The following is a 17128-nucleotide window of genomic DNA, read 5'->3' as shown; positions in this document are numbered from 1 at the left end:
TGCAGCACTGACAAACTACAGTATTAAAATTAGGGAATTATCAAACTTGCCAAAGAATGTCTGTAACAAAGAAAACCCAGAAGTCCAGATTAAATATTCACAAAATGGAAGGCAATAGTAATGCATTTCTAGAAGAAATTGAAGCTTGCCACCTCTGTTAGTTACACAGTAACTAATGCTTTATTACCCCAGCTTCAAGGGTAACACCAAATTGGGTTAGATACTAGTCTAGACTGAGTAGTAAAACATCCTTTAGATTCTTAAATCAAATGCTAACAAGTTGGTTAATGCAAACTTCACAACAGACTGAGTCTCCCTTATGCTCTTGCAATCTACAAATGTAGATTGTATAGAGACTGCCACAACACCTGTGTTCAAATTGGAAGTAGAGAGGATAAGGGTGCAAAGACATGGGTCAGTGGGAAGGTGTTTCACACTGAAAGAGTTTTGAGAAACTCATTTTCAGCCCCAGAGACTCCTACAAGTGAGCAACCTTATTTCCCACCGGAGTGCACATCATCCCTGGCAGCCTTCAGCTGAATGTTTTGAGGGAAAATAAAACACTGGTAAATACAGTAACTTTAATAGTTTAGATCACAGCCCTGAAGGTGTTTTCTAGTATTACAACTCAGTCCTTCACAAATTCCAGGGAACTGAGGCAAAATAAAGCTTGAGTCCTTGTGGATAATAAATAAATAAAAACAGCATCAAAAAGCTCTTTTTAGCTCTGAAATTTCTAATACTTTCAACATTGGCAGTAACTCACTGCTTTCTTTCAAATAGTACAAGCTAACAGGCAGTAGAATGAAAAGAAAAAACGGTTTCATGCTAATTTTCAGCACCAGACAGTACAACTTAATATAAAAGATGGCTAATTTGTGAGTACTTTCCATCTATCATGAATTTTCAAAGTGCAATCAATATTTCCTCTATGTCACATCCTTTTTTTTTTTTTTATGATGCTGGCCTGTTTGAGAACCTGCCTAGAAATTGTCCCAGCATTTACACCAAAGCAGAAGAGGCAAAAGTTGACAGATGGGCAAGCTGCCAAGGAACAACAAACCTGCCAGACCATGAAATTAGTTCTCTCTTGTTCACCCAAAGCTTTTTCCACAAATTGCAGAGTCTACATCATTGTTTGTTGGTTTGGGGTTAGTTCTTTCTTTTACACCAGTTTTTTTCTGAAGTCACCTCAAACTTGAAGGAAATACAAGTCACAGCTATTAAACACTTCAGTGTCTTAGGCTGCTTATAAGCAAAACTGCTAAGACACAGTAGCTTAGATCAATAAGACAGGACTACTTCCAGTGTAATTGGCATGTCAAAGACCAGGCACCCCACTCATTTGCCACTTATGAGGTGTCCCAATATCAAGACGACAGTATTTTTGTTCTTACTGATATTGGATATAAAGTTGCTTCCCTCCCAGTCTTTTACTATGACTATCAGTAGATAGCAGCTCACTCTGCACTTCTATCACCAGTTTTCAACCTGAGGCAAGTCTTCCCTGTAAATGAAAATCCTGTCAGGGTTTAATCCTAATTAAATCTGCATGCATAGATGTGCAGCTTTAGGCTTCACACTGAAATATTTATTATAATAAATAGAGAGCTATTACCCAAACATTAGATCTCTCCCAATTCAAAATTTATATTCTTCACTTATGAAGTCTAAGACCTGAGCTCAAGAGGAAGTTTAAATGTTTGGTGGTCCAATTCACTCAGTACTGTGATTCAGTATCACAACCAAACAAAATATTATGTTTACATGGGAAAGCAGGTAGCAAAGAAAGACCCCTTGAAGCAGCTGGTATTTTCTGGTGATTATAAGCCTGACAGAAAGTAGCTGCATTACAAAGCAAGCAAAGTGTATTTTTCACTTAGTTCATTTAAGCTTTTTATTCACTAGCCATATAGAAAACTAAAATTTATTTCACTTTCCTAACTGCAAATAATTTTTTTCACACTCCTAATATGAATGCACTATCTTAATACTAATAATTGCGGGTGCCTTAGATGAAGTTAAAAATCAAAAAATAAGTGGGGTTTTTTCATTAATGAAAAAAGGCTATTTCATTACTGAAAAAAAAGCTATGTCAAGTTGAAGAGGTTTTGGCACCTCAGAACTACCAGATTTCCTATTTTACAATGCAGTGGGTTTTTTTCAGACCCACTGAAGAAAAATATTTGCATTCCAACATGCACAAAGCCATTATCAGGACACATATCACACTGCCAGATCTTCCTGGATAGAAGGAAGGGCATTTCCTCCAGCTTGAATGAAACTAAAAGGTTTTGCAACTGTGTAACACTAAAGACCTGCAAAACTTGATCATTCCCTTATCTCTACGACAAGATTTTGCAATCTTAGATTTAAATGGTTAATTGGGAAATTGACCCTGTAGCTTGTTTGGGGGTTGGGTTTTTTTTTTTTTTCAGTTAACCAGTTCAATGTGCTGCAGAGGGGGATTTCTGCTCTGAGCAAAAAGAAAAATGCATCTTTCTACTTTTTTTCTGAGGCATTTTACTCCAGGCAAAGTAAAATTGCAGATCACCATGGTTTGTTTAGTTCCATCTGGTAGTCTCCAGGTACACAGGTTAGCAAATGAAGAAGGCACGTATTTTGCAACTGTTTAAAAAAACTTTAGTAGCAAGTCACCTGTTGCACATTTCCTATGTTTCGAAACCCCCACTTCAAAAATTTCAAATAATTTTATTATTCTACAGAAAATGCCCTGATGAAAAAAATCAAAGGCATTATTGTGAAACAGGATCAATTCCTGGAAAAGTGCAATTTTAAGGACAAGAAAATAACGGGGGGGAGGAAAAACAACCAATATTGCAAACTTTCTTAAAAGTTCGCTACTGTATTGCCAATGCTCAATAACTCAGCCAGACGCACGGAATTTTAATCAAGTGTCCTGAAAGTATTTTGCCTTTGGCCTGGAAACAAGAATGATGCATTTCAGCCCAAAGGGCAATTTTTAAAGAAAATTCTAACAGTTTGAAGACCAGGACTGAGAGTTCAAGTAACAATTTAAAGTTCAGCAATGCTACAGTGACAGTAAAAAAAACAACCTGCAAGGCACATTTTGGATCCTACCATGAAACACCTCACAACTTTTTTGCTGATCACTGTGGGGAATGAAGTGATCATATAGAGCTGCAGAGTGGACAGATTATTTCTTAGGAACAGAAAAGATGAGGATGGCTGCTCAAGATTTATAGAGTGCTTGTACGATCAGTCAGTACTATGTGGCATACAGGAAGGCTTTTCTTCTTTGGGGCAAACATACTGACCTCTTCCCCATTATTAGCCCACTAAGAAGCCTCTCCTTACCCTCTTTTCCTATCACTACAGCAGCATTTTCAGCCTACCAGAGACATTTAAACTTGGATTTGTCCATTACCACTATTAGCCATAGCCACACAACCAACGTTGTCATTACACAATGTGATCATTACACGAAGGATCCACAGGAAAAAGTTTGAGCAACCTAACACATCACTGGAGCTGAACATCAGCCTGGCAACTTCTGGTTCAAACCAATATACACACACACACTGAATACAGCTGCCCACCAGCAGTAACAATTTGCACCAACGATTTGCTGCCTTCACTCACCACTATGAAAAGCTGCATTCCCCTTTAGTCATCATGCAATTCTTCTTAAAGTTCCCTGCCAGCCACATGCTTCTCTTTCTCAGCACTTGCAAAAAACCCACCCTTCTCCACCTCACAGAAAACCTGCATTGAACTTTGAAAAATTGAATCTTCAATTTCCTCTTCAATGTCCTTATTACAATACTGTCGTCTATGTGAGTAACTAGGTGATCCCTTATATGACCACTCTGAAGTCGAGTGGTGATCCATTTGAGTCTGCCTTTTAGCAATGATAGACTTGATCTGGAGGACATTGGCAGACACACTGTAAACCTACTTCAAGGGAGATGAATTGGGATAAAGCTGGGAAATACTCATTCCTGTAAGTTAAACTAAAAAAAAAAAAAAAAAATCCTGTTTACTTTTAAAGTCGATTTTAACAAACTCAACTCATTTTTGCATTAGCAAAAAAAGTAAAATGTATATCTCTATAATTCCCATCAATTACTAGTGAGATAACCCTTAAAAATATCCAGTTCTTTTCACAAATAGTGGAGTTCTAGCTAAATGGCAGATTTTTTTTTTTTTTCAAATAAAATGCCTTTATTAATCCAGTAAAGGAGACATACTACCCCATAAATGCAAATTGGGCTATTTGTGCAATTTTAAAGAGCCTTACTGAAGCAATGCATTAGCTAGCAACTGCTGAAGTAATAAATGAACAATTGTCTGTAAATAAATATAAATTCATAGCAATTCTCCCTAGAGTCAGTGGAGTTCATTTGAGCCTTCATTTTCCCATCAAAGTTTTTAATCTTTTCAGCATAGTTTCAAGGGTGTCTTCTAGTAGATGAAATTGAGTACACATTTTAGACACTTTACAGGCTAAAGCAAAAAGGAATCCTAGAAATTTCAACAGCATATATTTCACAACTTTAATTTAAACCGGGGTTTCCACAGATCCTGACAATTCTTCAAACCTCTGCTATCTAGACCTTCTCAGCCAATAAAGCAGAAACAACCTCATCACCGGAGGCATTAGCACTCAGTTACATCTTTTTCACCCTCCCCTTTTACAATAGCACAAGACACACACAAAAGAGAGCATTGTAAAGGCAAGTAAAATATATGAATGGTGTGGCATGGAGAATAACAAAACACACATTAGCTATTCATGCATTTGAATGAGAAAGGTTTAAGGGAAAACTAGTCAAGAAAAAATAGTGACTCTCTTCCAGTTTTATTAGTAGTAAAGTGTCTTCAGGAGCTGGTTTTCTCACTTCTGTAAAGCAACAGCCAAAACCAGGGAAAACATAATTCGATTGATTGGTTTTTCAAGCACAAGGCCTACTGCTGGTGCACACTCTTGGACGATTCTGGAATAACTCTGAAATTCAATGAAGAGGGGACAGGCTCCAGCCAGGCAGAGCATCCCCAGCTCTGTCCTGGGGGGAGGTGGGTGAGGAACATGGCAGCACAGGAAGCCTCCCCATCCTACCCTGCACTGTGGCTTCTCAGCTCGTTCTGCCAGTGCCTGTGTAAATAAAATGTGGGACAATTCACACCCCCACTCCAGTCCTTCCCAGAAAGGCAATACAATCAAACTGCACTGGAAGTGCCACTCACTACTGGTTTTACTTCCTTCCTCTCCTTCCTACACAAGCATTTCTTTGAACACTCATTTGATCTGATGAGTTTTGGGACAGAAGGCAAAATTGGCAGTTGTGCTTTCAAAAATAACTGAATAAATTACCAGTACTAATCTAAGGAAACGTCACTGTTAGCTCCAGTTTGCATTTATGCTCGATGGTCAAATTCCAAGATACATCATAGTCAGCATGATTTGTACCACTGAATTGTAAAGAGATAGAATTTTCCTATTAAAACCTCTTGCTTAATCAACTCAAGGAAAAAAAAATCCAATAATCAAGACTATAGAAATTAGTTCAAATTACTTTTACAGGTTCTGTACTGTCCCATTCAGCAAAAAAAAGCTTACACAAATATGACAAAGGAGGCAGCAGACACGGGCCTATCTTCAAGGTCATTTTAAAGCAAAACAACAATAAAAATGCAGGCAGAGACAAAGGGAAAGTAAAGTTTCCACCTCAGGAAGATGGGCTCTTAAACAGCTTTTTAACCTTTATTCTCATACAGAAATTAAGAAGGGAGATGGATCTCAAAGCACAATAAGTGAGCTCACAGAAAGGTATTACATTATGCTTGCAAAACAACTCTCAAATCTGAAACTTTAATCTAAAAGAATTGGTTAGGGACTATCTCTTATGAAGTCATTGCTGTGTTAAATTACAGTTTTTTATATATATATATATATATATATATATCAAAAGCTAACAAGTTAAAGCTGATAAAACATAAGGAACTGCTAAAGGCGGAAATCATCTTCGCCTGCACAAGGCAGCAGTGGGATGTTCATGGCCTTGCCTGGCAGGAAAAGCCCTGAAAATACAAAACAAACCAAAACTCATTCCATCAACCCACTTTAGCTGCTTGCTTTACACAGACTGCAAGGTTAACTACTTGTGGAGTGGGTGGTGGGTGAGCATGCCACACATCCCCTCCACTCCTTTCCAACAGCCCCTGAGCTCAGCTTGACATTAGAGCAGTAGGGATTTTTCCAAGGAGACCTACTTTTTTTAAGGTCAGGTTTTAATGTAATACTAAAGAATCCTATAAGTCTGTTTTGCTCTGCCAGGAACACAAGGGAAAGCTTGGGAATCGTAACTGCTGTTTCACATTAGGAAAAGTCTAAGTTATGTGCATCTACACATCTTTCATATTATTTTATAATATTATTATCTTTAATAATATTTTTAGTCTTATGCTTCTATGTGTTCTAATTTTTAGTGTTACTTATATGTACTGTAACTGAAAAAAAAATCTTCTCATTTTCCCATAAAATTGTGATATATACAGCTTTTATCACCAAAAACCTCAGGGCAAAAGCCATTTTTACTCTAAAAACCACAGAATTATTGAAAAATCGGTAAAATAAAGTCCTTAAATAGAATAATTAACTAGAAGAGAATGAACACTTACACCTAACCTTTCTTTGCTCTAATCCACAAGCACATTAAGCACTCTTCTCAAAGCCAAAACACCCACATCCTAGTGCCCAGAGAATCTGTACACAGCCTCTTAAATACCACTTCAATACCTAGAAAACATATATAAATGAGTTTAATTGATGTGCTCCTAAGGTTTGTCAACTAACAAATCAGTTCGTGCAAGCTCAGCTCACAAAACTTCTCCAACACTTTATTCCTGTTTGTTCAGGCAGTGACAGCAAAAACAAACTCATGAGAAGGCAGCAAACCTAACCTGAAGATCTTGAGTGAGTGCTGTAAATACCAACAACTGATCAACACACACCGATAGTCCCAAATTTCTAAGCCCCCAGGGAATGGAGAAAATATTTATGACAGACAGGTTGTTGGGGGTTTTTTTGTTTGTTTTAGCTTAATCTTCAGTCTATTTGGGATGATTTCATTGGATTTCTCTTTCACATACCTTTGTGCTCTGAGAAAAAGAAATAGTCTATGGCTTGTTCGTGCTGACTTTGTTTTAAAGTAAGCAAGAAAAAAAACAAAGCAGATTTTAAATTTAGGATTTCAAACTCAAGCCAGGCATGACATTTCCCTTACAAAATGTCTAACATTCTTTGCAGGAGCACAAAAAAAAAAAAAAGAAAAAGAAAATTGGAATTTCTCATGGTTCACTCTTCTCCCCCACCTCAGAAGTCACACAAAAACTTGCACCTTGCTGAGATCTATTACCTCTTACATTACTTTTTCTACTTAATAAAGGTTTCAACATATATTTCTGTTGCTTGATATGAATGTAGGGAACCTTATTTTAATGCAATAGTTCTCACAAAGTCAGAATTCCCTGTGATAAGCAATGCTGCCTGTTTGAGATGACTTGGTAGATAGGTCACTGAAAACAGACTTTTGTAGAGTACTACATTGAACAAAGTCCTGTACACTAAGGCCTCAACAATCCAACTGTGTCAGAGAAAAAAAAGCCCAGAGCTTCAGACTCACAGCTTCTCTTCTACACTTCTACCAAGGTGTGCCAAGCTCTGGAGCCCAAAAGAAGGACCTGCTGCAGCTCCACATTACCAGGTCCAGTCAGTAGTAAAGCAATCAGTAAAAGCTACTAATTGCAACAGGCACATACATAGCCACACACCCATAAAATAATGCATATGTGCATGTACAATACAGCCAGCCATATAGATCAGCAAGTCAGAAGCATACAAGTGAAATCACCATCTCTCCCCCATTCCCTGGATGATCCATCCCAGGATGAAAAACACAAGTAGAAAAATATAAGTTGCTATGCAGATATATATGCAATGTAGGTTCCTTCAGCAGCTTAACTTGGGGATACAATCAACCTACTGACTGCACCCTTGGATCCCGGGTCTCCCCTGTTGGTGCCACCTCCCTTTGATTAATGCACTACATAAGAATGATGGAAACAAGCTCTACTTAAGCCATTAGTATGTAACAACCTATGATGCAATATGGAAGTTGTAAAGTCCCTACAATGTATTTTTGCATTGCCAAATGCTTTCTATATGAAAGGAAACGTCAGGTCTATCTTGAAGGTATAAGAAGGCTTCCTACAAAGTTTCATGTCAAAGGAAACCACATCAGCCCACAAAATGCCTGATACATGAGGCTGCAGTGAGGTAACTGGGGTATAAGGTGTACCTATCCAGGCTTGTAAACTAAAGGTCAGCCCTAAAAAAAAACCCCAAAAAGACTCAAGAGCCTTGCTGCCAAGTGCTACCACACATAAAATTAAAGCACACCATATCTGAGTTGGAACTCACCGTGTTGAATTAGGCACCAAAAAGTCCTTCCTCACTAAGTGGGATGCACAGTCATCTTGATGAGTGGTGAGCTTGAGTGAGCCAGTAGAAAAACAGCACACATGGGTACAATTTAAAGATTTTTTTTTTATCCTGAATTCAGATGACTGGTTGCTGCTTGCAACAAGCAAATAAAGGTGGCCTGCAATTTGATTCTCCCTTCCATCTTTGAGTGCCTTAGTGATCCACCTGCAGCCTCAGCTTATATCTTACCCATTATCTTTCTGTTAAGCTTCCATTCTTGTCTGCACAGTTGCTCACTTTCAAACAGGGGCTTGAAGATTTCATACATGCCTTCCCCTCCCTTGTATTACTTGTCACAGCAACTTGCACAGCACTCTATTCAGAAATTAGAGAAGTGGGCTCAGACCATCTCAAACTAAGAAGATTAACCTAAGTCTCCCACTTCCTGGGCAAGTTGCTCTAACAATCTGATTTACAAGCAGAACAAATCACTTACATTTCAGCAAAAAATGTGGTTTATGACCATAAGGTCATATTTTGTGTATTAGTCATAACCTAAGCCTACTTACTAAACCAGATTCTTGAAGTAAGGTTGGTTTGAAACCCAAATGATGATAAGCACGAGAAATGCCTGTGCTCAGCTCTGTCCAGAGAGAGCACCCCAGGCACCTTCCTGGGGCGGTTCAATCCCCAGAGCATCAGCACTTGATCCAAAAAACACTATTGATTTCAAAACCCCGGGCAGGAACTAGAGTAGGCTACAGCAAACCAGCTTACAAAAAACAAAGGTGATACGCAGCTGAGGAAACATTTATTCTAGAACTATGGTCTTGAAAGTTACCATTACCATACATTTACATTGGCAGGATGTTTTTATTACTCACTGAAAAATAACCTGGCAGAGCGAGAATCACTTGAATGAAATATGGGTAATAGTGTGCAAAAACATTAACTGATTTGCCTTTCTAATTTGTAAACCTGTATCACTGTTAGTTCCAGTATAATTAAGAATGCATTCCAGTGGAGCAAATGTTCTATATAAGCTTCTGAAATGATATTTGCTTCTGAGGTTGTAACATATCACATCTGGATTCCAACACTAGTAAGTAATAAGTGCTTCATGAAGAGTTACTCTGATACAAAATACACACTTGACAATAGAAACCATTTTCTAAGGAGCCAGGGACACTTTAAAAAAACACTTGCAATTAAAATACCAACTAGATTTTATAGTTATGTAGATATTGATCTTTAGGTTGAAAGAACCAATCATTAACCTTCAAAGCTGTTCAGTGCAGCGACTTGACTTTTCTGTTTTGCTCTTAAGACTGGACTTCAGCACTTTTTGACAGACCTTTGCAATCATTGTATGCTCCAGTTTCCTCATCTGCTGACAGGACAAAAGCAGAAATGAAGAGAAAAAAGAAATGCTGAAAGTTCTGCCAAGGTATTTTCCACAGGCATGCCAAGATACCTTTACCCTAAAGTTCTCCAATGCACCTCTAAGAAATCTTTCCAGCTTCACCAGTGTTTTTACATCACTGCAGTGCTTAAAAGTTTGAGCTTCAGTTGTTTACTTTCTGCAAAAGCAACATGGCTATTCTAATCTGCATCACATTCTTCACATTGTTTTAGGATCAGTTATCTTGAATTCTGGCTTTTGTAAGGCAGCTACCCACCAGGGGGGTTTGATACTCACTGCTTCCATGGCTGAGCTGTGCTCTCATGCTGAGAAAAAAAAAATTCTGTCAAATCAATCTAATAGGAAGAATGGTCTCCTGACCTGATCTTTCAACTAGAAAAATATAATTATGAATTTAAATATCCCCAGCAGGGGGGGCTTGGGTGCAATCAAGTATGTTGGTATCTTAGATCACCAATTTAAAATATGCATTTTATCAAGATGCCTCTAACAATGTTAATTGCTATACAGAAACTGGAATATCAGCACCTAAGTATTTACAAAAGCTGCAGCAGATTACTGCAGTGTGATTACCAGTTTCTAGGAAAAAAAAGTATGAACAGTTCTCATCTATATTTGACCAGATTCAGGAATATTCCTACCTTTTTAAGCTGTGTGCTAACAAATATAGTCAAACAGAAGTTAAGAGTGAATTAAGGTTTTTGGTGTGTGTGAGATGGCACCTTACAAAAAAAAAAAAAAAACCAAACAAACCAAACCAAACCAAAAACAACAAGCCTATCATGAAAAGTAAATTTTATAGCATTTATATATTTATTGTTTGGCTTTCCATTTGTTTCTAAGACTCAAGTTTTAGTAACCAAAAGTGTATTTATTTACAAGCTGAAACACATAGACTAAGCATTTTACCTGAACATTGTTTTGTCCTCCTTACCTGGAGGATGGAGTTTTGTACACACAATTATATTAATTAATAAACACACTCACATTTACTGTAGCGTGTGTGTTCCCAGATTCTAGATCTTCCACATTATATCCATCTTAAACACCACACTTCACTATAAAGAAAACTAAGTCGTGCATCTGCACAACATATGCCTTCCAACCATTTTCCATCCTGTTTTTATTTTTGAAGAGACACCCAACGCGGCTGGGGAATAACATGGAGGGAGTGAGGAGCAGTAGAAATTTTGCTGTGGAAGCTGAATCAAGGCAGAGGTGAGAGCATCTGGTGCCTACCAGTGCTTTCCACACAACCCAGTGAGCTGCAGTCAACTACTGCTGGCCCAGTAACAGAGAGTGAACTCGTAGCGCTCACTAACCTCAGGCTCACTTTGAAAACACAAGTCACTGCACTTTGAACAAAGAGGATGCTTGTGATGAAGCTATTGGCAAAGCAAGGACCCGCCGCGGAGCGTTCCGGTGTCCCGGCTGCAACGCACCGGAACGCCCCACGCGCAAAAAAAAAAAAAAAAAAAAAAAAAAAAAAGGAAGAAAACTTTTGTAAACTGACTCCCTCGCATCCTTATGCTACCTCAGTCTCACACCTGGAACGTGATTTTGATCCCTTCTCTCTCCGTATAATACAGCTTAATCTGGTTTATATTAGAGACAGCGTGAGGCATCCTTCGGGTCTGCCTGCTCCCCTCCCTTCCTCGGAACGGGACCCCCGGGGCTGCAGCGCCTGCCCAGCTCTCTCCAAGGCAGGGGCTACACCGAGGGCAGCGGTGCTGGGGGGCTGGGCGGCCCCGCCTGCCCTTCCCCCGACCCCAGGCAGCGGAGCAGCGGCCGTGCTGCCGGGACCCCCCCCCTCCCCCGGGTTTCTGTCGCTCCACGGCGTCTCTCGGCTCCCACAAAGGGAGTGGGCGGCCCCGGAGGCGGCCGGGCGGAGTGGCCCCCATCGCAGAGGGAGAAGAAAGAGATTCAGGAACAGAGGGCGGGAGGAGAGCGGCTGAACAGACCAGAGATGAGGGGAAAGGAAGGATTAAAAGAAAGAGGGGGACGGAAGAGCAAGGAGCTCAACACCGCCGGACCCCAGCCCGCCTCTTTCCATGGGGCTCCCCTTATAACACAGCAGCACCCACCCCTCCCATCCCCCCCACCCGGCTCTGCCCGGCAGGACCTTGGGGCACGCCGCCAAGCCTCCCCCAGCCCCTTGGGTGCGAAAGCCTGTCCCGGGCCGCTGCAGGCGGCTGGAAACAAACTCCGCAGGCATGGTCCTGCACCGCACTGCAAGCATCCCGCACCCCCAGAGCCGCGCACCCCCCGCTGCGCTCACCTCGGGGCTGGCCCTGCACCGCCACCCAGAGCAGCGAAGCGGCCACCAGCGGCAGCCACTGCCCACTCCTACCCATCTCTTCTGCTGCCGGAGGGACACTGCCTGCCCCGCCGAGCCCGCCCGCCTTATATCGGATCCCCCACCGCCCCCGGCCCGCCCCGCCCCGCGCCCGCACCGCCGGGGGCTCCCTGGCACACACACACTCAGTCACTCACACTCACACACACACACTCACACGCTGAGGGACCCTGCACCACACGTGTTCAAAACTATCCACAAAAAACCCACGCCCCCCCAAGCCTTTGCAGCCCCGGCTGCGCCTTGCGGAAGATGCGCGGGGGGGGACGAGCCCGAGTCCGGCGACTAAAAAAAGTTTTGGAAAGGTGTAATTAAGGAGCTGGGAATTTTTTTATTTTTTATTTTTTAAATTATGCTTTGCAAGGAGGGGGTGAAGTGCAAGATGAGTACGTGAAATAACACAGTATAAGTGCGTGGGGGGAAAAGCGTTGCTAATACCTAATTCAATATGCAGCATTCCTGTACGGCTGTTACTTTCACGTGTTTGGAAAAAAAAAAAAAAATCAGCTGCTGAGCCTTTCCTTGGAAGCTTGTCATCCCCGACTTTGAAACTTTTTCGATTTTTCGAGCCTCTGCTCCAGGTCAACACAGCCATCAGCCATTCTTGTAAATGAAACGAGTTGTTAAACAATTTGAGTATTTTAGTCCAGTAGAAACCACTTTTTTAATGATCAGGTCTCTCTTGAAACTAGGATAAACCACAACAAACTGGTTGTAGAAATTCTTCAAGATAGAGACTTTTCTTTCAGGAAAGTTAACTCCCTTTAGCTTTCCTATTTTAAATCCTATTTTAAATTACTTTCCTATTTTAAATTACAAATCGCAGGGTTTGTGCCTCCATTACTCCTTAATTAATATCTCAATTAAGTTACAGCAAGGATTGGCATTTTTCTGGGAAAAGAATCATGTGTCCAAAATGAGTTGATTGAGGTGTGGGAATTTTAGTCAAAAGATACTCTCACTCAGACTTGAATCCCCACTGACAACACATGCTGCTTATTTTTTTAGGAAAGCATCGTGCTGCTTTGTGTGCTATTACATTTAAAACCACATTTTTAAGTACAACAATGTATTTAACAATGCAGTTAGACTGCAAGTGAATTTTTTAAATTGGGGGCAGCTGTTCATGGTGTTGAGACTTCACCTTGGTTGACTGACTACTTTTCTTAATCAGGGAAAAGATGTTCAGGAAAAGAATAGTAATTTACAGATCTTATAGAAAACAGCTATTTCTTGTCATATAACTGAGCATTACAGGGTACACTTGAGAAGGCATAGTGATGTTTATTTTCAAAATATAAGCAGGAAAAATCTACAGGCCAAGGAGATAAAAATGAAAAAGTTCTGCCATAATACCTTATCAAAGGCCTTCAAGTCTGCAAATAAATAACACTCCACAGCTGTCCCTTCCAATAGATCCATCCTTTGCTCACACCAGGAACTTCTTAAATTTCAGGACGGTCAAGGAGGAGGAAAGCAAAACATCTGTGGAGAGAAAAGTCAACAAATTTCAAGAGCCAAAATGTCATTTGCTCTAAAATCAGAGGTCAGGTTAAGGAATCCTCTGTGCCTGTTTGCAAGTACCAGTTGGGAGCCAAGTATAAAAGAATGGGAAAGAAGGAGCATCTGTGCAATGTAAAACCCTGCCAGTTTACAGCTTTACAATCTGTTTAACCATTCCTTCAAATCACAGCAAGCTGAAGAGTACAATCTTATGTTTGCGCAATGATCAGTTCCACTTTATTATTGCATCCATTTATCCTCATCAGAATATTCCACAAGAACTAGAGAATGTACACTGTGATCCAGCTCTGGGCTTTATCATCTGACTTAATTATTATAGTTCAACTAAACATCTCTATGCAACTTGTAACTGAAACATACACACTGAGTCAGTCTGCCAGGACTACATCACCATTGTTCTGTGTTGATTATAATCATTCCCTAAGAAAACTGACTCTTCTCAAATTTCATTTGAATATCTATTTTCTTGAAGAGGGTTACTGTGTTTCCTATCATTCCTTTTCCCACACTTCATTGCTTATACTGCAAAGTACCAGGCAATCAGAATGATTCTTGATTCAAGACACGGCACTATTAATATAATTATATCCTAACCTACATTTCTAATGAGCTTTGAATGATTGTTACATTAGATGAGAATCCCAGCTTCTTAAGCAACTGTAACTGCACCGCACATTTACACCGACTGAGTGCATCAGTTACAAGTTGAAGATTTAAAATTTCTTAGTCTTTAACACACTAATCCAATGAGAAAATGGAATGCTGTTGTACAGGTAAGATCTTGAATGAGTAAAGAAACATGCATGAGAATGAAAGGATTTTAGGGAACTGTACATTCATGCATGTTTATACAGTCTTCAAAAAACATCTGCATAAAATGAAACTGAACACTTTTATATCATGTATGCTTACCATAGATATTAGCACTGCAAATCAAAAAGGCACAGGAGACTTTTACATTGTAAAATGATTAACTCCTTACTGCTCCAGATTCCCTTGAAAGAAAAACTGAGATAACATAAACTTTAAGAAGGATAATTTCTGGATACCTCACATCTATTTGGTTTGATAATTAAAATTTACACCAAAATAAAAATAAAAAAGTTTGCTATGTAAGACAAGAAAAAAGCTATGCATAAAACCCCAGAAAATACCGAGATGTTGTTACAGGGAACTTGTTTTCTCTCTCAACCACTTTCATGAATTAGAATTGCCTTGTGTTTAAGTTGCAAAGAATGGAAAATCCTAATTTAGGATGATGTAGCATAAAGTGAGTATGTTAATCTAGCCATCTGTGGATAACAATATATAGATAAAAATGTTGCTTTTGGCAAAAATGGAGGTCTGGGAGAATTCAAACTGGAGAAAGCCCAAACACAAACAGTCTGATTGGAACCCCTCTGCTATCCTGCAACTATGTAAAGTCCAAGTGAACACCAAATATGTTTTTTCAGCTTTTGTCTGAGTTGCTGTGCTTAAGGCAGAGCTATTGTGTTAATGGCAGGTTCCCTTCAGGCCCTTTAGGAGTAGGCAGTGACCTCCTGACCTCAGAGGGCAGCAGGGATACTCAGTGCTGGCAGCCATGCTGTGCTTTTCCTCATCCACGGCATCTTATAACTTTCACATCCCACCATCCCACCTTACCAGCCATCCCACTTTCAATATTCCCTTCTCCTCACTGCATATTGGGGCATTTCTACACTATGAACACCACTGACATCTGCTGAAAGTGGGGTAGGGCATTTGGAATAGTTCCCAGAAGGAGGTACAATGATATAACCAGTCAATAATCCACCCGGAACTACATTTAATGGCTAAACAAGGTTTCTATCAATAGCTGTACTGTACAGCAGTGGTTGTCTAATTTTCAGCTGGTTTTTGTTGGGTTTTTTTGCACACACTTGTTATCCATTCTGCCTCTCTGCTTCATTATCTCATAAGCACTATCCAAATATTCTGAAAAAAGCATTCTGGAAATAATTACCACTTGCAGTCAGAGGAAAAATACAATACAGTAAGCTGCCTGTCTGCCTCTAATAAACATTCACTCGTTACTAAAAGCTGGTTTAGATAACTCCAAGTGCTTTTCTCTCTCCTTCAGAAAGCTGTGTCCAGAAGTTAATAAATCTGAGCTGTGACAGAGCAAAGAGGAGTAAATTCAAAGCAAAAGGCCATTCACAGCACACCCTGCCCACGACTTCCCTTGGACAGAGACACCAGCTGGACAGGCTGGAAGTGCAATGCAAGGAAAGAGGGGTGGGCCAAGGAAGCTCCCCAGTTCCTCTGTCAGCAATCAGATGCTCTGCATTGGCAGCAAAAGTCTTTGCCTTATCTATTTCTGAAAGTGATTTCAAGCCACAACTTCAAATTTATTTTATGATAATTTGGCTCTGAGATGAAAAAAGCTTCCATGAAGATTAAAGAAAATAGGCTGTTTTGCAGGAACTTGAGGAACAGCTGCTCCAGAAGACTGCGGGAGCTGTCATGGGGCAGCAGGAAGGGCACAAATGCATTGGATCCCTCCAGCCAGGTCAGAAAAGGTACTGTGGGGGCTGGTCCCACATGCAAGGGCTTGGCTGCTGTGTGATGTGTGCTTTACTGACCTCAGGACTTGCCCACACTCAAGTGCTTACCGGAGAGGAGGGCTGGCTTTGGAGAGAAGTAGGCACTCTGGGACAGTCTGGAAAAAAATGGGAAGTAGGAGAAAGAAAAAGAAAAACTATGTAAATTCCTCCTCTGATGCCTGAAAAGTAATACCCATAACACAGAGGATTTCTAATGCCCAGGCTATCACATGTTTGTAGTACGTGCCCCCACCTTCATGCACCTCCACATCGCCCATCACTGACAGCCTCTAAGTTCAGTGGTACCCTTCCCTCCAGACTCCCAGGGGGTTCTAAACACCCAGCTGCTTCCTCCTAAGACCAGCCATAATCTAGCCTGGTGCTAAAGGCAGCTACTGAGAAGATACCAGAATTTGCAGCGAAGAGGTTGAAGCTCTGCCAAGGAGTTGTGGGCAGGAGTCAGGAAAGCACGGGAGAACCATGGCTATTGTTACTGCACAGGGAATATGCAGGGCACTCCCCAATCTCAATATGAAAGGCACAGCAATAGTGTGAAAAAAGTGCTTTAGTAATGAGATACTAATAAGAATATAGGTAGTAAATAATTCTTAGATCTCTTCATCCTGTGAACCCGGCCGGTGTTCATGCAACATCAGAGAGACTCAATGCAAGCAGTGTATTTGCCCCAGACACCATGTTTTGAAAATAAATGTAGAACTAGATCATTATAATGTGGTAAATATGTCACATAGCTGACTATATCAGACACTTGACTAGGAAGATGCTTCTTGTAA

The 17128-nt window shown here is 40.4% G+C and overlaps 1 protein-coding gene across 1 annotated transcript in view; it reads right to left on the bottom strand.

Annotated features, from left to right (window-relative positions):
• LAMA1 (laminin subunit alpha 1) overlaps positions 1–12252 on the bottom strand; it is a 98823-nt gene extending 86571 nt beyond the window's left edge. The window contains exon 1 of the mRNA XM_071737200.1: positions 12169–12252. Coding sequence (XP_071593301.1) covers positions 12169–12244 — 76 coding nt within the window. The 5' untranslated portion in view covers positions 12245–12252. The remainder of the gene's footprint in view (positions 1–12168) is intronic.
• Between the last annotated feature and the right edge of the window lie 4876 nt (positions 12253–17128).

This window comes from Heliangelus exortis, chromosome 2 (genome assembly GCF_036169615.1).
Source record: "Heliangelus exortis chromosome 2, bHelExo1.hap1, whole genome shotgun sequence".
Taxonomy (NCBI): domain Eukaryota; kingdom Metazoa; phylum Chordata; class Aves; order Apodiformes; family Trochilidae; genus Heliangelus; species Heliangelus exortis.
Note: the sequence above shows the minus strand (reverse complement) of the source record. Positions and strands in the feature narration are given on the sequence as shown.